Here is a 21,965-nt window from a genome sequence, read left to right as displayed (position 1 = left end):
GGGCTGGCAGACCACGTTTGACCCTGGCTCCCGGGCTGACCTGGGTTTTCTCATCACCCTAAGCCTGATCTCTGACCTCAGATCCGTGTGGCAGACTACTGGTTCAGTGACTGAGACCCTCAGGGTCAGCTAAAGGCAGAGGTGCTGGCCACTGGGCGTCTTCCTTGGGGAGAAGTGTGGGTGGCCATGCTGCAGACCTGCCACATGAGCCACTGCCATCTGGCTGTCCACACGGGGACGGCCCGTCCCGCGGGGCAGGGAGCAGGGACGTGGCCCACAAATCACACAGGAGGCCTGGGGGAAGCCCGGCTGAACGGCCTGAGGGCCGGCAGAAACAAGTGCGGGGACAGAGGACTGAGCACGGCGTCGTGTCACGTGGTCGTCAGCGCCGGACCATAAGAACGAGGTGGCCGGCGCACGGCATCAAAGTCGAGTGGGCTTGGGCGACAGTGAGATCCAAATCACAGTGCAAGGAGGCTGGAAGAGGGGCTGCGAGGAAGGCCGGGGTACCAGGGCACCGCTGCACGACCCCCCCGAGCTGATGACGGGCTCTAGGGTGACGGCAAGGCCAGGAAGGCGGTGCTCGGGTCGGGCGGACGCTGGCCAGCACTGGTGCAGAGACAGACTGGGGAGCGGAGGGCAGGGGGCAGGTGGCGGCTCTCAAACGCCAGGCAGTTTCTTCCAGAGGAAGAAAGAACGAGAGCGACCGAGAAGTGAAAGTTGCTTCAAGGAGACAGGCCTCAGTCACGGTCACTGGGCAGCCGCGTGCGCCACTGGGGAGGGCGTTTATTACCGAGCGCACTGGGGGTGGTGGCTGGGCGTGGGTGGCCCCCGCAGTAGCAGGGAGCACTTCCTGCGACAGCGCCCGGCCCGGGGCTCCAGGAGAGCCAGGACAGGTAGGCACACGCCCCTGGGGTCCCGGCCGAGGCTGTCCTCCCAAGCGGCCGGCGCTTCCTGGGTGGAAAGGAGCAAGGCGGCGGCGCGGCCGCTGTGCCCTACCAGTCCTGGTTGTCCCAGCCGTCGTCCACGGCGGCCAGCGGTGCCGCCTCCTTGACGGCCCTGGCCCTGGCCCTGCCCTCCACCCCGGCCCCCCAGGCCTCCCGACCACCAATGTCGCCGCCCCCGTTGCTGGACGCAGACGCGGGGCCCGAGCCCCACGCGTCCCAGCCATCCGAGCTCCTCTTGTCGGCTGAGGGGTCTGCACACGTCCAGCTGTTGCTGCCTGGGGACCTGTGGGCCCCAGCAGGGTCGGTGCTCCCGAAGGCCTCCCAGAAGTTCCGGTCGCTAGTGCCTTGGGAGCTGTCCCCGCCGCTGTTCTGACAGCTCCGGCCCTCCGGGGCTCTGGGACAGAGAGTGGTCTCTGAGCGGCTCCCAGAACCAGGAGGTCCAGAAGGTTGCCGTCGTGGCCCTGAGCCGCCTGGTCTTCCCCAGGCTCCTCCCCAGAGAACGGGGGTCAAGGCCAAGTCCAAGCCCCCAGCCAGAGCCCCACCCCCAACCAGGGCACTCAGCCAGTGCCACTCAGGGTCCCAGAGCCGCTGTTCTCGCTCTAGGGCAGAGGAAACCCAGCCTCAGGGCGGCTCCACCACAGAGCTGAGGCCGTGGAACCTGTGGGAGGGACTCAGGCCTCCTGCCACCAGAGCCCACTCTCCACCAGTCCCACCCAAACGCAGGATGTTTTGAAGGAAAATGTAAAGCGCTGGTTTCCTGCAACGATTAAGGGGGGAAAAAACCCAGACCCTTCTCTGCACCGTGGAGTCCCTCAGTCCCTCAAACCACAGTCACACCACTGAGCACAGCGGACAGCACGCAGAGGGGGCAGCGCTGAGGCATCCCGTCCGCGAGCATGGAAACACGCCCAGGCCTCGGGCACACGGACAGGACAGCACGCGCCACTGCCGGCGCGGCCGCTGCTCTGGGCCTGGCCCGAGACCGTCCATCCCCCCACCAGATGCCCAGGGTCCCACCTGGGGTCAGAGAAGGAGAAGGCTGCCCAGTCTGGGCTCGCAGCAGAAAGGCCCGGGCGGGATCCCTGAATGCTCCGGAGTCCTGGGAGGGGGGTCAGAGCCCAGCCGCACCCCCTCTCCCTCAGCCTGTCCCACAGAGGCGAGGCTGAGACTCTCCCTCCCCAGCCCTGCATGGTGGCAGCTCCCACGAGGTTGAAAGCAGGGCTTCAGAGCGAGAGGTCAGGGGGCCGACGTGCCTCTCTGCACCCCCAGGGCTCCAGGGGTTTCTGCACTGTGAGCCCTGAGCCCCTGGGCGAGACACACCTGCCTCCCAGAGACCCCAGGGGAGAAAGCCACGGAAGGGGGCCCACTTCGGGAAGGGGGGCCAGTATACCTGTCCAACGGGTCCTCCGCTCTCCCAGAAAAAAAGGTGGTGACGTCCCTCCAGCCCCTGCTACCGACTCCCTGGACCTGGAAGGAGACGTAGGCGCTCAGCCTGGGCTCTGACGCCAAGTGCAGAGTTGAGACCTGGGTGAAGTTTAGGAACATGGCGACACCACGGGGCTCGGGCGGTTCGCCCCGGCGCTGGGGACGGTGGGATGCCCGCTGTGTGGACGCAGAGGCTGTGGCCCCAGGAGCTCAGCGGAGAAGCTCCTGGGTGGGAAGCAGGACAAACGCCAACCCGCCCCTCCCCGCCCCCAGCGGCGCTAAGGCAGAGAAGGCGGCCGCCCCCAGCGCACTCACCAGGGGAGGTCGGCAGCAGCAAGACAAGGGCAGAAAGAAAAGAAGCAACAGGTTAGTGGCTGTGACGGGCGCCCGTCAAGCCGTTTCCATATTCCTCAGGCTGTCGGCACCGCAGCGTCTACCTGACCCTCCTCACGTCCTACAGGCCCCTCGGGCCAAGAAGCCATACGGGGCGTGAAGCGCCCAGCCCTTCCTGCTCGCGGTTCCGGGCTCCTTGGAATATGGAGACGACGCTTTCAGCCAAGCCCGCCTGTCAGGCGGGGCTTCCCTACCTTGGCCGCCAACTCAGAGAACCCACTGGACACATCATCAAAAATCTTTCCCTCCTTCACCTGGTGGATCGAAACAGCATCGTCATAGCCGAGGCAGATGCCCCGCTGCCCGTTACTGACAAAGGACAACGCCCACCGACACCTGTCAGGGGACCTGTCTCCACGCCGCGTCGCCCCCTCCCCAGAAGTGAGGGCGAGGAGCAAGCTGACCACACCGCAGCCCGGGCCGGTCTCGCCCGGACCCTCCCCCGCTGGCCTCCCGAGCACGGGCTGGCGCCGGCCGCAAACCGCACGCCCCCTCCCCCGGGAGCTTCTCTCGCCGCCTTGGCCTCCTCCGGCGTGAGGGGCCGGGCACACACACAGCCACGCGGGAGCAGAGTAAAGGCCAGGCCTTGCTGGGCTGGAAGACGAGAGCCATAGGCACAATGCATGCGTGAGGACACGGGGAGTGAGCACGGGAGTCTGAAGCCCGAACAGCGCCTCCCAGCACCACCGCCCCCCGAATGAGGCCCACGGGAGACGCACGCAGCCGAGTACCGGAGTCCCCGCGTTACCTTCTCCTGGGCAGGTTTGAGGACACTCTCGTTCAGACTGTGGCCCAACTCTGATGCCTGTTGGAAGGACAGATGCGATGAGAAAAAGCCGCGTACGTGGCAGCACGTTCACCCCAGGACTGCGAGCCCTGCCCACGGAGGGGAGGCTGCAGACGGCGAGCAGCCCGCCAGCACCCGATGCTCCGCGCTGTCGCAGAGGCTGGAGACCGCTGCCCCTGGCCTACGCACCCTGGGAAGGGGCTCGGACGGCAGCCAGCTCTTGGAAGCCCACCCCATCCGGTGGCCACCATCAGGCTCTGCCCGTCGGAGCCCACAGGATCCATCCCAGGAGAACAGCCCCTGGCATCCCCCCGACACAAATGGGTGGATCCCAAGCCCCACCTGCCCTCCAGGGGCCCTGCGGGAGTTCGAACAGAAGGGGATGGAGCTGGGGAGCGAGCCCAGGCCAGCAGCTCAGGTGGGGGGCAGGCAGGACACAGGGGAGGCAACCACGGAGCGGGGCCCTCGCCACTGGCATAGGACTCCCCAGCACCGCTGCAGCAGCAGCCTCAGGATCCGGATCCCGCGCCTCCTGCCTGAGACGCGGATGCCCGAGCACCGTGGATGGGCCACGCGGGAGCCCATCGGGCTGGGGAGCAGCTCTGAGCGTGAAGACAGGGAGCACCGACATGCAGCCGCGGCACAGACACCTCAGAGCGGGGCACGCGCCAGACACGCGGTGGGGGGGGGGGCGTGCACGAGCATGGACGCGGCCTTACCAGCTCTGGCTGCTGCTTGGAACCCCAGAACTTCACCCAGACAGCATGGGGAGACGGGGGGTGGGGGTGGGAGAGAGAGCGAGGCGGTGGGAGCGGTGTTCGGCAACAACCAGGACACGGTCCCGTGGGCGCCGCACGCTCTCTAGACCCAGCACCTCCCACCTGGGAGCTTTCCAGCACGGTAGGAGCGAGCCGTTAGGGAGTTGAGATGGGGGCTCAAAGAGATCAGCCCTTGGCCCCAGAGGCTCCTTGGACGGCCTGGCACCATGCCGGGACCGCCGGGGCTGCCAGCCAAGGTGTGAGAAAAAGACGAACACCAGGGCCCGAGACGCCGCCCACGAGAAGGGAGGGCGCTAACCAGGGACAGAGGCACGCTGCTGCCACAGGATGCAGACCCCGGTCCCCTGGGGGGCGCTGGGCCTCCCGTGTGCGGTTGCCCAGACATGGCACAGAGCCTCCTTCCCCACGAGGCCAAGGGCACAGGGGCCTATGGCTGCCCGCCTACCAGGGACGGGGCAGGATCTAAGCCTCCTCCACCTGCTAACCCGCAGGCGCCCAAAGTGACACGTGGACATGTGAGCCTGGGAGGTGAACGCACGCACGGGCAACCCTTGAGAGCACGAATGCAGAGGCTTCCTTTGTTACCTTCTGACTTGCCTGGGATCCAAACTTTGTCGCCTGAAAGGAAACACAGAGAGAGGGCTTTCTGGTCAGCCGCCTGACGCTGGCCACCAGGGCTGCACGTCCTTGGGGCCCAGACACCCGTGCTGGTCTCCTGACGGCCGCGAGGCACTGGTGCTCACCCCACAGCAGCTCTAAGGGGCCCTGCAAAGCTGCCCACCACATCCGCTTCCCCTGGAGGAAGGCCGTCAGGGGAGGGGCAGCCAGGATGAGGGAGCAGGGCCGACGCCCACCTCCCTGCTCTGGAATGCAGGGCGCACAGGCCGCCCACGGGCCCACAGGTGGGGCAGGTCCCTCTCCAGCGAGCTCTCCCCCTCGCTGCCGAGCGCGGTCTGGTCACACCTCTCACCTCTGCCCAGCACCCCGGCCGCTCTCATAATAAGCAAAGAGGGAAAGGCCTGGATCCCCACCGCAGCCCCGCACAGCCCCGGAGAGAATCAGCAGAGGCCACGTGGCAGAGCGCTGGTGCCCCAGCGCCAGGCTCCTCCCTGGGCTCTAGCCCTCAGAAACTCCCGTCCTGGCCTCTCCAGGGCCCGTGTGCTCTGGGTCAGCCTGCCAGGCGGCCTCCCGTCCCTGCTCCGGGCGTTCCTGTCCCCGCCACGGCACGGTCTCCTCGCCAGGCCCATACCCTCGCACACGCCTCTGGCCTGGCCCCTCCCGCCTGGCCTCCACCCAGTCACTGCCAGGAGCCGAGCACGTGCCCACGGCCCAGCTGCCTGTCCTGGCAAAACCCCCAAATCCTGCCTCGCCTCAAGCCCAGGAGCAGGCGAGGGCAAGAGGAAACTCGGGCTGTCCATACCCTGGAGACCCAGCAGCAGAAACTCCAGGCTTTGCTTGGGCCGGGGGAGGGGGAGGCAGGGAAGCCTGGGTCACCCTGACGCCCCGCCGGCACCCGCCTTCTGCAGCCAGCCCAGCCCCTGCAGGCAGCTCCGCTCTGCCCGGTACACCACCAACCGTCACAACAAAGAACGTCCGTGGGGCCTGGGGGATTCGCCAGGGCGAGAGGCTGCCCACCGAAACCCCCTCAGGGCAGATGGCCGTGCGGCCTGAGCCCCGTCAGGACCCCTGGTCCCCCCGAGCCACCGGCCTGCGCGGCCGCGTGACGGGACGGGCTACTTACGCCCTCCTTCGCTGCCGAGGCAAACCTGCTTGCTCCAGTGGCGAAGCTGCTCCAGCCCTGAAAGGAAGCGACACACAAGCCACGTGGCGGCTCCACACGTGGCCACCAAGGGGGTGCTCCTCAGACACGCGCCGGCCGCCTCGCACCCACGTCTGTGGGAAGGACACAGCCAGGGCCCCAGAAGCAGCTCCTGGCCCGGCTCCCTGGAGACATGCCTTCCCCCGAAGCGCCCCGCCACCCCTCCAGACAGACCACGGGGCGCTGGGGGCACTGAAAGCTGTCCTCCTTCCTCTAAGTCCAAGGTTGTTTCCCCTAAGCCTCCGAGATAGATGAAAGCAACTTGGAAATAGAAACTCTTCATTTAAATCCCAACTCGGCCTGTTCCACCTGAAGGAGACGCGGAGGGACCCTCGCGAGGAACTGAGAAGACAAGTGCGTGCGGCCTCTTCCCCACGGCGGGGCGGGGTGACACGGAGACACACACACTACAGCCTGGGAGGCGCTTCTGGAGAACGGGCTCCTGCACGGCGGGCCAGGCCGACGGCCCCTTTCTTCCCTGGGGCAGCCCTGGCCCAGAACCCACATGCTTGGGAGACTCTGCCAGGAGCGGGCGGCCAGGCGGGCTCCACTCAGAGGAAACGAGCCTTGCTAAATCTGAGGGACGTGTTTTGTAGCCAAAGTAAACGAACGACAAAACACGCGTGGGATTAAACACCGTAAACGGCGCTTTAAGAAGAGACGTCAGTGAAGGAAAGGGAGGGGGGCCTCTGTGAGACGGGCCAGCGCGGGATCCCAGGACGGCCAGGTTCCAGGAGGCCCCTGGGGAGCGGGGGACAGCCAGGACGGGCGTCCTCACCGAGTACAGGGATGACATGGCGCTGTTGAGGAAGTCGTCTTCCCTCTTCGGAGGCGGTACCGTGTTCCCAAACCCCACGTAGCGGTTCTCCTGGGCCCTGGCGGGGACACAAGCAACAGCCCTGCTGCTCCCGACAGCTGGGGGTGCAGACGTGCCCAGACCCGGGACGGGCACCCCGGAGGACGTGCGGCTCCCACACCCCAGTGTGGGGTCAGGCTCTCCTGTTGGTGGGACGAGGCCCTCCTGCTGCACCTGCCAGAGGACCTGGCGAGACCCAAAGCGACAGCCAGTCACTGCAGAGAGTGGGACAGGCTCGACCACAGGTCAGGCAGGTTCCAGGAAGGAAGCACGTCCTTTCTGCTCCCCAGCATTGTGAGCCGTGGTTTTCTCTCCACTCAAGCCCCCCACCCGAACCTGGGCTGCCAGGCGGAACCCCAGGAGGCCTGCCGATTCTGCACCCCCTGCACATGTGGGCAGCGGCCTCCCCCGACCCTCGCAGGGGCCAGGTCTGCCTGGGCCTCCCCCAGCTCCCCAAAGCCCTCCGGAGGCCTTACCCTTGATAGGAGCCAAGGTCATCGTTCAGCCAGTCTTCGAAAGCCTTGTCCGCAGAGGGGGTGGAGTTCTGCAGCTGGCCAGAGGCTCTGCAATGGAGGGTCAGAGGTCAGAGGCCGACGGGGTGGGCACACGCCCACAGGATCACGGGGTCTCTGGGAGGCGCCGTCACGCCCACCTGCTCACACCTGGCTCCTCCAAAGCGTGGAGCAGAGGGTGGCTCAGGCTTCGGCTCGGTGGCTGAAGCCGGCAAGAAGCAGGGGGAGGTGCTGCAGCCCGGGGTGGGGGGCACAGCAGCTCCACGCCTGCCCGTGCCTGCAGGGAGGCCGCAGGGGTCGAGGCCAAAGCAAGCGCTCGGCAGGAACCTGGAGCCCTTGCGACCGGAGTCTCGCCACACAACGGGGAGGTGGAGGGGAGGGCCGCTGGGCACCCCTGGCGTCAACAGGGAGCTCTCTCTGAGACCAGTCACCCCGAACACCAGCCTCCAACCCACGAGAGGACACAGGATGCCCGCCAGGGGGACGGGGCACCCTGGGGACGTGGGCAGCCCTCAGTAGGACAGGAGACGTAGACAGCAGCCAACTGGGTCCTACAGAGACGCCGTGTGCTGCGGGCACAGAGCTGGCGCTTCTACTTCAGACGCACCTTTACTGGTTGAATTTCTACTAAAAGTTTGAATTGTAACTTAAAAAGTTGTTTTTCCCACTGACTTTCAGAAACGGCTCACAACTGGAGCTGTTACCACAACAGCACAGGGACTCTGAGCCACAGTTAAGGTCAGAGCCGGGCAAACCCAGCCCAGAGCCCGGCCCACAGGCCAGACGAGTAGCTACCGGTGGGCAGAGGACCGCAGCGTCTTGGGCTGAGGTGGGGTCCAGTTCTGGGCGGGCGATGACTCCAGAGACCATTCTCTGCCTTCGGCCAGAGTGGCCACCTGCAGAGGGAGCGAGGGCGTCAGGCAGCGTGGATGCCGCCTGCCCCGCACACGGCCCCTTGGGCTCGGCTGCCACGGGCCAGGGCTCTCACAATGGGCAGAGTGAGCAAGCTCTTGGGCCCCCTCTGCACCCCCCGAATGGATGCAGCGCTCCCCAGAGGCTGTGAGGAGGGCTCAGCCCTCCTAATCACAGGCCACCTGCTTCCCCTTGGGTGGGGCGAGCTGGGGCCACGCGTCCTGTCTGTGTGTGGACTGCACGTGGCCTCCGTGTCGTGTCAGAACCCACAGGAGATCTCAGCCCCTGGAACCACTCCAGCAGCCGATGGCCGGAGCAGCCTGCACACGGCCGGGTGGCCTATGCTCACCTTGTCCCTGAAGAGGGCGGCGGCCTTGCTGTTGTACTTCTCCTGCAGGGACCAGCAGGGGTCATAGACCTCTTGACACTCCAGGAACTCCCGGAATTTAGCGTTCCCGCCGACCTTCATCTTCTCCAGCTCCACGTCTTTCCACTTGTCCATAGTGACGGACCGGACAAAGCTACACACCAGAGGACCGACCTCGCCACCAGTACCAGCATCCAAGAGCCCACCCCAAACGGTCTGGAATTAGACACGTGCACCTCCTGTGCCAGAGCGCCGGAGCGGGTAGGAGCTGGCCTGTGGGTGGCCCTCACCTTCCCATCACCCGCCAGGCGGCAGGCCAGGAGCAGAGGGCACTGACCTGAGGTGCACCCCGAGCCCGCGGTGCTTCCCCGAGCACTCCAGGCAGATCCAGATGCCGTAGGTCACGCTCACCCACTGAGGGTTGAAGGCGCCGCACTCAAAACACACCTGCGAAGAGCGCCCAGGCGACTCACCCGGGGTGGGGCAGGGCCCGGGGACCCCGAAGACCCAATGAGGGGCCCCCAGAGGGGGCAGAGGGAGGCTGGCTGGGAGGCCAACGGTGACAGGGAGGGAGGACTCTGAGAGGACCCCAAAACCTAAGCCAAGTGTCAAGGAAAAGCGGACACTTACGTTGTTTTCATCTTGCACCCTAATTTCCTTAAGAACTTTCCTAGTTCTCGGGCTGGCCATGGCGCTATGAAAGAGAAAAGCAAACTTTTCAACTTCCAAATAGGTCACTTCACAAGAAGATCAACTTCTGGTGCAAACACACTACAAAGTACGACTTCAAGAAATTCCGTGAAGCTGCTTGGAAGCTACCGGGGAACAGGGCTACCTACTGCAGGAACCTGCTCTCCACGTGCTAAGAAAAGCCGAGATCAGTCTGGACGCTCCTGGGCCAACCACAGCGTGATTATTAGGGGCAATGCGCAATTACTGGAGGTCGCTCATCATGTACCATCAAGACCACACGATTTATAAAAACACCCGTCTTCTGGTGAAGTTCACAGCAAGGGGTGGTCTTCACAAAACGTGCTCAGACTGGCTGTTAAATCTCATTTCCCCTTTTCAGGGCGACACATCAGACTTGGGCTGACAGTATCCGAAGCCAGGGAGCCCCACCTTCTCGGCCCCCGCAGCCCCTCTACCTTCTACCAGTGCAGGGAGGCTCCTGGCCTGGGGCGGAAGCAGTGGCGCCGCCTGACACAGGAAGAAGCTGGCCTCCCAGGGACCATCTGAAGGATGGAGGTGACAGACAGCATGGCCACAGCAGGGCAAGGACAGGGGCCTATGGACCAGCAGACCTGCCACCGCATCTCAGGGGGACACTGCCGGGGAACAGCAGCCACACAGCCTGAGCTGAACAGAAAACCCATTTACTTCTTTATAGATCTCCTAGCTTCGGCAAAGTTCAAGTTCAAGTGGTGGCCCGGTAAGTTTCAGGTGGGAGATGGGGAGGGAGCCCAGCGTGGTGTCGGCAGTAAAGTAACCCCATGGATGCCCAGCCTGACTCTCAGGCTGGCCCTTCCCTCGTGACCAGGACCTGCAGGCTGTCCCTCCAGCTCCCCCGGCAGCATGCATCCTCTCAGGACACACAGGCCGCTTAAGGGACAGAGCCACACACCTGGGCTGCTGGCGGTGTCTCCAGCCTCCGACCCTGCACCCCACTGTCTGTGAGGGACTGCTCCAACCAGCTTCCCTGCCAATGCTTTAGCGTGAAAGTCCCAGGAGCAGCAGTCACCTTCGGTTACTCCCCAAGGAGACCCTGCCTCTCCCCACACCCAGGCCTCCTGAATCCTGAGCCCCAGGATGCCTAACGCCCACAACGCCCACTTCTGAGCCAGCTGAGGTTAGGAGACAAATGTCTGCTTTCTGTAACTGAGGGAAACAAAGCCAAGGGCTCGCCGGAGGCACCTTTCTGCTCTGTATTTCTCTGTGCTGTGCATGACGGTCTCGAAGGCAAACACCTGAACCCACAATCCTGCCCAGCACCCAGCACCCGGCCCAATCCATCCAGGCGGGACCCTGTCCTCACGCTAAGCTCCAGTCACCCACAGGGCGAAGGCAGAAATGGGTGGCCCCCGGGAGCTCTTTCCAGAGGACTGTGCCTGCCCAGAGGCTCCCCTTCTGGCCAACAGGACCCAGGCAAACAAAAGTCAGAACTGGGGTGAGCCTGCCCTGAATTTCTAACTGCGTAAAAGAAGGCAGAGAGAGTGTCTGCACAAGTACAGCAAGGGAAACACGTGAAAACTGCGTGGCTTGGCTCGGATTTCAAAGGAACTTTTTTTGGACGTGAGAATCCTTTCCTTCTGTGAAATGCTAACTTTAATACATAAAAAACAAACACTTCCTAACTTTCAAAACTATAGTTTGTCTTGAAATATAATCCAAGAACTCCTGCATTAATGCTTGAAACCAAACCCAGCTCTGTGCAAGTGAACGTGGCCTCAGTAAACGGTGAACCAAATAACACTTCTCGGTTTACAGGAAGAAGCCACTTGTCAGCCGGCAGAACGCTGTTCCTGAAGTTGGGACTTTCTCAATGCCTGAGATGAAAAGGGATGACTTAGGGACACCGCTTGGGGCTGTTACACAGGCAGAAATCCTGCTCATCTTTCCCAGAAACCACCTGAGGCCCCCGAAGCACCTACACCGAAGAACAATCATTTCTCACTTAAAACACCATCACTTCTGAACTTCTGCAGGGAATGGTCCCAGGAAGGGATGCCAAAGCCAACTTAAATGCTAATTATCCCCCGGGCCATTATCACAGCCCCACCTGGCACAGAAACAGAGGATGGCGGAACCCTTAGGCCTGCACTAAACGACACAATTAACTCTCACATGGGTGGTCAGCGACGAAGCTGTTGAACAGGGCAGACGAGAAGCACAGTTCTACCTCAACGCACGGACACTGACGGAGAATTCCAAAGTCCCTTCTTGGTTTCCTCTCCCTCCCCCAAGACGATCACCCACGGCCACCAAGGGTGAGGCTGCCATTTCCGATCAGACCGGCCTCTCCAACACCGAGGGGGAGGACCCTTCCCTCTTAGGAGTGGAAGCCCCTTCAAAGCTCAGACCCGGCCCGACGGGACCCTGTGTCCAAACCAGCTCCTGGTTCCGAAGGAAGGGACGGGGCAGGGCCGGCTCGCCCCACGGAGGGGGTGTTGGTGGGCAGCGGCCCGTGACAGCCTCAGAGGAAAGAAGGCTGGGGGCCGGGGGCGAGCTGCGGGGGCGTGTGGGTCCAAGCGGGGGCGGCCAGAGGAGGGGGGACGGCCGGGGGCCCGGGGACTAGCCCCGGGGTGGCCGGGGGAGGCGCTTCCAGGTCCTGCGGACAGCGGCCTCGGAGCGGGTGGGGGTCTGGGCGCAGGCGGCCGCCGGCAGGGGCAGGGGACCAGCCCGAGGGGAGCCGGGGCCTCGGGGCCTCGGCCGCGCGCTTACCGGGCAGAGGGCTCGATCCTGCGCGCCGGGTCGGGCCGGGTCAGGCCAGGGTCAGGGCCGGGGTCCTGGCCGGGGTCGGCCGCGCCGCGAACCGCACCGAAGACGACCGCCGACCACCCACCCCACCGCCACCAGCTTCCGGCTACGTCGCGCCTCGCAACGCCTCACGGGAAGCCGGGGACGGGCCGGCGGGGGCGGGCCTTCCTCCCCTCCTGCTTGGCCGGAAGCGCTGCCTCACCCCGTAGCTATGGGGACGCGTCCTCCTCCGGGCTGCTGTGTCGGAGCTGCTAGTCCAGCGGGGACCGCGGTAGCCTGGGGACCGACAGCCGTGCTCACCAGCGGTGCGCCGTCAGGATCAGACGGGAAACTGATGGCCTGCTCAGATTAGAACGATTCCTGGGCGTTTACTCGCAAGGGGGCTGGTTAGGAGGGTATGCGCGGGTTTAGGGCACCGCAGGAATTCTGCGGGAACCCAGGGCTGGAGCAGCAGAGCTGTGACGTCAGCAGACTCCAAGGAAAAGAGGGAAGGAGGGGTTCCCGGACTCGGGAAGGGCAGTGTCCTCAGGGCCACTGCCCAAGAGGAGCTGTCATCTTTTGTTGAGGGCATGACCAGCCCAAGGTGACCTAGTAGAAGAAGGCACAGGAATAAATACCGGCCTCTCTGGCCTCTCACCCTCTGGTCTCCCGATTTTGCCTCCCACTGGCCAGGCCCACCGGTGCAGTCTGAGGTGGAGAAGGGTAGGGGGTGGGCACGGAGGACAGCTGGAGACGTTGCAAGCAGGCTGCAAAGCAGTGTGAACCCCAAATATGGGAAATATGACTGTAGAAAGAAAGCTGTCCAGAGTGATGATCTCTGGGGAGTATAACTGCAAGCGAGTTTTGGTTTTGTTTTTACTGTGCTCTTATGTGTATTCCACATATTCTTCATTGATCTATGGAACTTTTGGAGTGATCAAGTACGAACGTTTTTACTGAGGTATAATTTACATTCAACAATTTACGTTCAATGAGTTTTGAGAAATGCATACTGCAGTGTAACCTCCACCATGATCAATTATAGAACATTTCCATCACAGGCAACCACTGTTGTTACTTTTATCCCCATTTCTTAGTTTACCTGTTCTAGAACTTCATATAAATGGAATCATGCAATAAGTACTCTTCTGAATGGCTTCTTTCACTTAGCATAATGTTTTCAAGGTTCATCCATGTCATAGCATGTCAGCACTTCATTCCTTTTTATTGCTGAACACTATTCCGTTAAATGAATATAACTCTTTGTTTATCCATTCACATATTGGACAGTGGAGTCATTTCTGAGTCTTGGGTATTGTGAATAAAGCTGCCCCGAAACTCACATGGGTATATTTTAACATTTCTTGTGCATAATTACCTAGAAGTTAGGTTGCTGGGTGATCGGGGAGGTGTATGTTGAACCTCATAAGAAATTGTGAAGCAGACTTCCAAAATGGCTGTACCATCTCACACCCCACCAGCAGTGTGAGAGCTCCAGTGTCTGGCGTGTATGCTGGGTTATCTCATTTGCATTTCCCTCCATTGCTGGTTGAAAGCTGCCCTGGAGGATTATCTTAGCTTCCTGGCCCTTCCAGCCCACCCTGTGCCCAGCTTAGCATGAGCACCTCGTGCCGCCAGGGGAAGCCCTCAGGAAGGAGCCAGCAGGGCTTGCAGTGAGAAGCCACTGGCATCACAGAAACAAGAGGACTGAGGTGATGTGCACGGGGCACCCATAGGGTCTACACAAGGACAACGTGAGACAGTGTAGATTTCGGCACGAGACCCTGGGGCTGCGACTGTGTGGGTTCCAAAAGTTCAGAGAGCGAGAGCCACGTGCTGGATTCCTTACGTGGGCTCCCTGGAGGAAGCGGGCTCTGAAGGATGTTGAAAGGGAGGAGCGGAAAAGGGAAGGCGGTCCCTGAAAGGGCACAGCGGAAGCCAACATTTGGCACTGCTAGTGCAGACAACGAGCAGAGGCTGAACTTTCAGTTTTCTGATCATAAAGCTAAAAGGTCAACCCCTACTCCACCCCAGGCTCTGGAGGCCTGGGGCTATGCTCGTCCCCAGGGCCAAGAGCAGGGAGGTGGCCATTGCAAGGACAGGGCAAGCCTGCCTCCTCACAGCATCCCTGCCTCTCTCTGCCATCTCAAGGCTGGCTCAGTGACCAAGTAACAGAGGATCCATCTGGGCACTGAAGTGGTGAATGGAGCAGAACACGCAGCTGCAAACTGGAAATGTTTTATTACCCCATCTGAAATACTTAGATAATTTGGTTTTCCTCTAGACCTGCCGGCAGTACTTTAATTTCCAGTTAGAGTAATGTGATCGTCTTTGTGGTCTCCTCCCCAGGGCTGCTGAAGCTCTCGATATGAGTAAGACTGAAGGGAATGCGAGGGCAGCGATACGCAAACCTCGGGGTAAATGGCTGTGCAGGGCTGGGGCTGGCCTGGGCCGCACAAGCTCACCCGTGAAGTCACCGTGGGACCCGGGACACATCGCTACTGCCTCCTGGACTCAATTTCCCCGTCTGTGAAAGGAGGACCCCAATTCCCCTTCCAGGCCAGGGACCCACGCTTCCTGCCTGCTCGTCTGAAGTCAGGCCCTGGGCTCGATAAGGAAGATCTTGTGTAAACTGCACAGCAGTGCAGCTCTTCCTGATGTGCATCTGTTGTTCAGGTGAAGAAATGGAGGCACAGAACAAGTAAGCAATTTGCCCCAGGTCGAAAAGGCAGTAAGTGGTGGAGGCGAGGTTGGTACCCAGCCTGTGTAACATCTGCCTCAGAGTAGAAGGGCGTGTGGGGCGAGCGTCCACTGGGGGCGCAGTTGTGTCCTCTGATCTGACCCAGCACCAGTCTCAGAGGTCAGTTTCATTCCAGACATGTGCAAGTGACGGAGAAACTGGGTTGGGCCGTGAGCACTGGTCAACCGTGACCCTGTCAGGGTCTCACCGCCGGGTCCCGGGGGTCCAGCCAGCTGCCATCAGGGGTGGCAGAGCCTAAAGAAACAGCGGAGGCTACCCAGGACTGGTGAGGGCCATGTGTGTACATGTGTGTAAGTGTACACATCTGTGAGCACGTTTGGGTTTGCACGTGTGTGCAGTGTGCATGTGATTGGTGCACGTGTGTATACATGTGTGCACGGTATTGCATGTGTGGTCTGTGCCTTAAGGCTCGTTAGGCTCAAGGTCATTGTACTGAGTCCCCCACGCGCACAGAGACAACAGGTGTGGCTTTGGGGTGTGCCCAAAAGAGGCGCCGCCCACAGGGCTTCCCAGAGAAGCAGAGTCTGCCATACCCGCTTTGCACAGCGGCAGAGGCTGCAGCTTGGAGTCGGAGAGACTGCCCTGGCCCCGGCCAGTGGCAGCAGCACACAGATGCGGGCCCAGGCTACTCAGACCCCGGAGGCACCCCAGCAGTGCTCGTCCGGAGCTCCTGCGCGCGGGGAGAAATGAAGCCAGGGCTGTGTCCACCTCGTCCCCAGGAGCACTGCTCCGCCCCACACCCCGGGCATGGCCCACAGGTCTGTGTTCCTGAAACCAGTGTGGGCTGAGGAGGGGCCATGTGGGGCCCCGTGAGGACAAGGCTCCTTCCCTGCCTGGGAGGGTGGCTCTCAGGAAGTCTCGCTGCCTATGTTTAAAGATCAGCCATTCTGTGGGCCTCCATGCGCCTGGGGCATGGCAGGACCTTGGGGGCATCTTGAAATGACTATCTAATCCCATTGACTGGCCAGCGCTCCAGGGCCGCCTGGAGAGGTGGTCGCCAGCCATGGATGTCACCAGAGCCCTCGGTCTCTTTCTGGACTCTTAACTCCTCTTGAAATCGCTCCCATATTGGGCTCAGCTCGGGGGCAGGGCTGTTTCTCCCAGTGTTTAAGGGGATATGCCTATGCCACCCGGCCCCCGCTGGGCTCCAGGGAGCAGTTAGACCCACTTGAGGCCGACAGGGCCTCAGGTACATGGAAGCAGCCCCAGTTTCCCAGCGGGAGGGCTCGAGGTCAGGACTGTTCGCTCTGTCCCAGCGATGCGGATGGAGCCGACTGTTTGCTGGGCGCTGGTAGGAAGAGAGGGAGGGGCGCCTGCCGGGCAGCGTTGGTCCCGATGCCGGCCCTGGCGCACAGAGGGTGCCGCGATGCCCACCCATCCGACCCCTGTTGCTGCCTCTAAATGATGCACAGGAAGAACTGGGCCCCAGGATGAAGGAAATGGAAGGAATGTCAGAATGTGGTCCTGCTGATTCACGAGGCCGTGCATCTCTACGGAGCACAACTGCTCCTGACCCAGAGCTGTCGTTCTTCCTAAAACACCCAGGAACTTGCAGCTGCGCCGAATGACACTTGGTCACACAGGCTAACGCGTCACGGCCAGGAATGTATTGAGACAGGGCCAGCTTCTCAGCCTGCAGGCCCGAGGGCTCAGATCCCAGGGCTATGGCAGGAAGACCCACACACCCCCTGCCTTAGCCCCTCCCATGCCTATCCGGATTCTAGTTGTTAGAGACAGAAAACCCAACCCCACATGGCTTAAGCAACAAAGGGATGTTATTGACTCATGTGGTGAAAAGTCCAGTGGTAAGTTGGCTTTCAGGTGAGGCTTGATCCAGCAGCTCAACCGTATCACTGAGAACAGGTTTCTCCCTGTATCTTTGCTCTGCTGTTCCATTTTCACCCGAAGGTCCCAAAATGCAGCTCCTAAGGCTGTAAGCTCCCTGTTCACATCCCAGCTAAAACCCCAAGATTCACTAGCTTGGATACACTAATAACAGGCCAAGGGGATGGAATGTGCTGATCTGTGGCATCTAAGCCCCGAGCTCCAGCCCTGGAGCCCCAGAGGGGAGGCAGGTTCCCAGGACTGCAAGGACCCCCAACAGAAGTCTGAAGGTCAGGTGAGCTCTCCTTGTGGCCGAGGTTGAGGTGGGCATTTTGTGGCTCCCCTCTGTGTCCCCGGGGCCCAGCATGAGCCCAGCCAGCGTGGTACGAACACTGGGGAGGCCTGGGTGGGGCTCTGCCTGTCTCCTCTTCTCTTCGGGGGAGCTGCTGCTAGAAGGAGGGAGGGAATGGGTGGAGGTGGACAGGCAGATCGTCTCTCCAGAGAGGCAGGAACTTGGCCTGGAGGCAGGAGGGAAGAGGGGTTTCAGGTGGACACAGGACCTGGCGCCACGGGGAGGCTGAGAAGGGCCGGCCAGGGGGTGGGCGGCAACTGGGAACAGCCACTGACACACTGACCCCAAGGCCAACACGACGGGGAGGCAGGGTGGGGGGGGGGGCGGGCGGTTGGAAATCAGGTCTTGAAGGACCACAAACGCAGCCAGTCACATTTTGGGCTGAGAGCGCTCCTGGTCGGTCAGCCAGGAGGCCTGAGAGCCGGTGGCCCCGGGGGGCCCACAGCAGCCCTCATCCTGCGTTCTTACCTCCCAGGCACCTGCCAGCTGAGAAATCACAGGGCCAGGGGAGCCACCGAGCTGCCATCCTGCCCCCGGCTCCCTCTGCTGCCCCTCCCAAAGCCCCTGCCCCTGCGCTCCGTCTCTGGACTTACCCAGACCTGGACCCAATCTCGCCTTGAGCTGCGGGCGACCAGGTCTCTGGACCTGGTGGAGCCTCAGCCTCTGTGAAGCTGTGAAGCGGGATCATCATCGCTCCTCCCGCACGGTCCCGTGACATCGAGGGAGATGAAAGGAGGTGTGGCTTCTGGGCCCGGGAGGGACCCTGGGCTCCTGGTCACTTCACACCCCACCCCCACCTGCACGAAGACAGAAGCAGAGCCTTCAGGAGTGACAGAGGGGGTGTCAGCAGGGCTGGAAGAGTCTGTCACCTGCCGTTCCCTTTGCTCCCAAAGCCCAGGAGTCCTTCCTGGGGACTCGGTAAACGTGGCTTGATGTGGGCGGTCCTTTGCCACTCGGGGATTGTACCCCAGGCCAGCCCTCCATCGAGAGAGAGACAGAGACAGAGGGAGAGCGAGAACGCAGAGCCAGGCAGGGGGGCAGCCGCTGACCTCAGCAGAGGACACACACAGGCCTGCAGACCAGCTTCCCTTCTCCTTTGTTTCCAGTTTGCTTAATGAGCCAAATATTTAAGCAACTCCCCCGCTACCCCGCTTTCCTCTTTAATCCCTGAACGGCTGAGAGTGATGACGAGGTCCCAGTGAGAGCTGCGGTTGTGTCCTCTGGGCTCTCCTCGACCGGGTCTCAGGAGGCCCGGGCCGACGTGCCGGTGGACGGGCCAGAGACATACCTGGGCCGCGTCTGGGTCACGGCAGCGAGCTGTCTCCTCCCGCCCAGCGCTTCTAGCTCTCAAAGGCCCGCAGGAGGGCTCCTGGATTTAATGCCTCGTCTGTACCCCAGCCTGACGACGGGCACCCTCACAGGGCCTGTGGTCCGTCTGGGAGAACCAGTGGGGTGTCTGCACGCAGGGCCTCCACCTGGGCCGAGGGAGTTTGCTCCTGTGTCAGGCACCCCAGGGAGCCTGAGGCCGCTCTCCGTCCTTTGCAGCCTGTCCAGCTCTGTTGCTCTTTCAAAGGAAGAACAGGACCCACGGTGCCTTTTATCTGGTCCGGATTAAGGGGTCAGGCCCCCCCCACATGCAGTTCTGGGGCTCAGCCAATATCTTTCCGGGAGTGTTTGTTGATACTTACAAATTTCTCCCAAATTCGTCTGAAAACATCTGCACGTGGCAGTTTCCATCGCTCTGGGTGAACAGAGACGGCAAGAGGTTTTTTGTTTTTCTTTTTAACATCTTTATTGGAGTATAATTGCTTTACAATGGTGTGTTAGTTTCTGCTTTATAACAAAGTGAAGCAGTTATACATATACATATGTTCCCATGTCTCCTCCCTCTTGCGTCTCCCTCCCACCCTCCCTATCCCACCCCTCCAGGCGGTCACCAAGCACCGAGCTGATCTCCCTGTGCTACGCGGCTGCTTCCCACTAGCTATCTATTTTACGTTTGGTAGTGTATATATGTCCATGCCGCTCTCTCACTTTGTCACAGCTTACCTTTCCCATTCCCCATATCCTCAAGTCCATTCACTAGTAGGCAAGAGGTTTTGACAGAGCTGAAATTCCTCTAGCCCCGCTGTGAGCTGACCCCACACAGGCCCCGAGGCCGGCTGTTGTTTCTGCCACAGGGATGGCTGAGCTCTGCAGGGTGGATGGGGGTGGCAGAGGGGTGCAGGGGGCCCCCCAAAACCTCAATCTGGCCTCTCCAAGTGTAGTGCTGAATGGTGGCCTCCGGAGGATACACCCCTACTGCCTGGAACCTGTGAACAGGACCTTATTTGGGAAAAGGGTCTCGGCAGGGATTGAATTAAGGATCTCGCATGAGATTCTCCTGGATTACCTGGGTGAGGCCGCAATGTGTCCTTACAGGAGACAGAAGAGGAGGGACAGACAGAGGAAAAGGCCGTGTGAAGATGGAGGCCGAGATGTGAGTGACATGGCCACAAGCCCAGGGACGCCTGGGCCACGAGAGCTGGGCTCGAGGATGGGTCCCGCCCTGGAGCCTCCAGAGGGAACGTGACCCTGCCGACACCTTGAGTTTGGACTTCTGGCCTCCAGAACTGGGAGAGAATAAACTTCTGCTGTTTTAAGCTCCACCCCCACCCCACCCCACCCCCGCCCAGTTTGTAGTAAACTTACAGCTGCCACAGCAAATTGCCTGGAGGCCTTCTCTGGGTGAGACTGCTCCTCCCCCAGGGACTCAGTCCCACCCGCAGAGCATCCTGGAAACCAGGGGCACCTCCCCCGACCGTGCCACCTCGGCCCGCAGACCCCCGGGGCAGGCTTTCCTCCAGATTTGCTGTCTGTGCTCAGCTGTGGGCAGTGTGGACGTTCCCGGCCTCACCTTGGTGACCCGGCAGCGTTGCCCAGGTGTCAGGCTGCCGTCTGTCCCCCAGCTCCTCAGACGGCCTGCTGGGGCCTGGAGATAGCCCTCCTCTGTTCTCTGCGCATGACTCACATAGCACTGCGGTCTCCTGCTGCCCCGATCCGGCTCAGGCAAGGGGGGCCTCCGATCACTGAGTTCCATCTGGGGGGGTCTATGTAAGATGCAGAATTGGCAGCATTCAGCCTCCAAGAGCCGTAACCCTCTGCCAGGAGGAATATGAAGTGCAGTGTTAGTAAAATCTCACAGTCCAGAGGGGACCTAGGGAGAGACACAGGCTTGTCACCTGTAAAACGGGTGGCTCTGCGCCCGGGGGTCCCTCCTGGCCACACAGCGTGCATGCCCCAGGCGTATGGACGCCATTGACCCTGTGCAGAGCTCCACACATCAGGTCAGTGTCCGAGTCCTTCCGGAGCGGGTGATGCCCAGGAGGCCTCCAGGAGGTGCCGGCAGGGGAGGCTAGCCCCGTTCCACCCCCACCTGGCAGCAGCTTTGAAGAGGAGTGGCTGGCCTGCAACAACTTATTTCACCTGCATAATGTTTTGTTTTGGGTTTTTTTTGCGGTACACAGGCCTCTCACTGTTATGGCCTCAGCCACTCCGCGGCATGTGGGATCTTCCCGGACCAGGGCACAAACCCGTGTCCCCTGCATCGGCAGGCGGACTCTCAACCACTGCGCCACCAGGGAAGCCCCCTGCATAAGGTTTTCAACGTTGGTTCTCGGCACAGCAGGTATCAGTAACTAGATACCTTGTTATATAGCTGGATATATATTGTGGTCCAGCCATACAATGTATCCATCCATTCGGGGATGCCTGCGTTGTTTCCACTCTGGGCCCTTATAAACAAGGCCGCTGAAACACTTGTGTGGACATTTTGGTTTCTTTGCGGTAAATATATGGGAGTAGAATTGCTGGGTCCCATGGTAACTTCATATTTAACCTCTGAGGACCTGCCACACTGTTTTCCATGGCTGCTGCACCGTTTTACACCCCTACCAGCAGTGTGTGCACGTTCTGGTTTCTCTGAGTCCTGGCCAGCACTGGCTGTGTCTGTCTGCGGATTCCAGCCATCCTGGTGGGTGTGAAGAGGTCTCTCTCTCACGGCTCCGAGTGGCTTTTCTCTTCTCAGGTGCTTGTCAGGCTTCTGTCTGCAGACAGCGCGGTGACAGCCATGACCCGTGCATCCTGGCACAGGTGGGCAAATGCATGCGGGGGAACCAAAATCACGGAGGGGAAAACTCCGGGTAGTTTGTGAACTCACATGAGTGGGGTCAGGAATTGAGGTTGCCATGGGAAATTGGTCTCACGTCCCTCCTCTGGGAAGGGGGCTGGCGATGACGGGGTGGCCAGAGCTCCAAGGACCCGATGTCCAGCAACCTCTCTGCAAATGCCCTTGCCAGGAGGCGAGGCGCCCTGTCACCACCGTCACCACGGGGCTGGGACCCTCTGGTTCTGGACTGCTGGAGCCGAGACCCGCGGCCCGAGGCTGAAGTGCCTCGTGCTGGGCTGCCCCTCGCTGGCCACTCTGTCTGGGTCCTGCTCCCCCCGGGGTCTGACCAGGGCCACAGCCCGCATCCCAGCACGAGACTCACTTGACCATGGGTCACCCTGATATAAAACCCAGCGACTGCCTATGACCCGTGGGGTAAAGCCCAAGCCAGCCTGTGCCCACACCTCCGGCCCCCACCGTATCTGCCTATGACCCGTGGGGTAAAGCCCAAGCCAGCCTGTGCCCACACCTCCGGCCCCACCTTATCTGCCTATGACCCGTGGGGTAAAGCCCAAGCCAGCCTGTGCCCACATCTCCGGCCCCCACCTTATCTGCCTATGACCCGTGG

The 21,965-nt window shown here is 61.4% G+C and overlaps 1 protein-coding gene and 1 long non-coding RNA gene across 7 annotated transcripts; one reads left to right on the top strand and one right to left on the bottom strand.

Annotated features, from left to right (window-relative positions):
* Positions 1–750: 750 nt before the first annotated feature.
* On the bottom strand, positions 751–12,427 carry ARFGAP1 (ARF GTPase activating protein 1). 6 transcript variants are annotated; one of them, XM_060285150.2, is made up of 14 exons: positions 12,239–12,424; positions 9,428–9,491; positions 9,135–9,244; positions 8,780–8,951; positions 8,314–8,414; positions 7,483–7,569; positions 6,929–7,025; positions 6,073–6,129; positions 4,917–4,949; positions 4,272–4,301; positions 3,514–3,570; positions 2,960–3,019; positions 2,338–2,408; positions 751–1,341 (listed from the first exon to the last, which is right to left on the bottom strand). In XM_060285150.2, the coding sequence occupies exons 2-14, from the start codon at positions 9,485–9,487 to the stop codon at positions 996–998; spliced, it is 1,281 nt and encodes a 426-aa protein (XP_060141133.1). In that variant the 5' UTR covers positions 9,488–9,491; positions 12,239–12,424; the 3' UTR covers positions 751–995. The 6 variants fall into 6 exon arrangements, with proteins under 6 accessions (XP_060141133.1, XP_030697338.1, XP_060141134.1 ...); XM_030841478.3 differs by having other exon boundaries at positions 2,338–2,414; positions 12,239–12,423; XM_060285151.2 differs by lacking the exon at positions 4,272–4,301 and having other exon boundaries at positions 12,239–12,427.
* A 2,713-nt stretch (positions 12,428–15,140) lies between these two features.
* LOC132593543 (uncharacterized) lies at positions 15,141–20,916 on the top strand. Its single transcript, XR_009559185.1, has 3 exons — positions 15,141–15,279; positions 19,612–19,669; positions 20,697–20,916. It is a non-coding gene; the product is annotated as an uncharacterized lncRNA (long non-coding RNA).
* The last annotated feature ends 1,049 nt before the right edge of the window (positions 20,917–21,965 follow it).

The sequence above is a fragment of the Globicephala melas genome, chromosome 15 (genome assembly GCF_963455315.2).
Source record: "Globicephala melas chromosome 15, mGloMel1.2, whole genome shotgun sequence".
Lineage (NCBI taxonomy): Eukaryota > Metazoa > Chordata > Mammalia > Artiodactyla > Delphinidae > Globicephala > Globicephala melas.
The sequence above is the reverse complement of the archived record's forward strand: the minus strand, read 5'-3'. Positions and strand labels throughout refer to the sequence as shown.

Coding starts and splice junctions, on each gene's coding strand:
- ARFGAP1 (XM_030841478.3), bottom strand. CDS start 9,487: ATGGCCAGCCCGAGAACTAGGAAAGTTCTTAAGGAAATTAGGGTGCAA. Junction 7,570..8,313: donor CTGCGGTCCTCTGCCCACCG/GTAGCTACTCGT, acceptor CCTCCATTGCAG/AGCCTCTGGCCAGCTGCAGA. Junction 3,020..3,513: donor TCAAACCTGCCCAGGAGAAG/GTAACGCGGGGA, acceptor TCGATCCACCAG/GTGAAGGAGGGAAAGATTTT.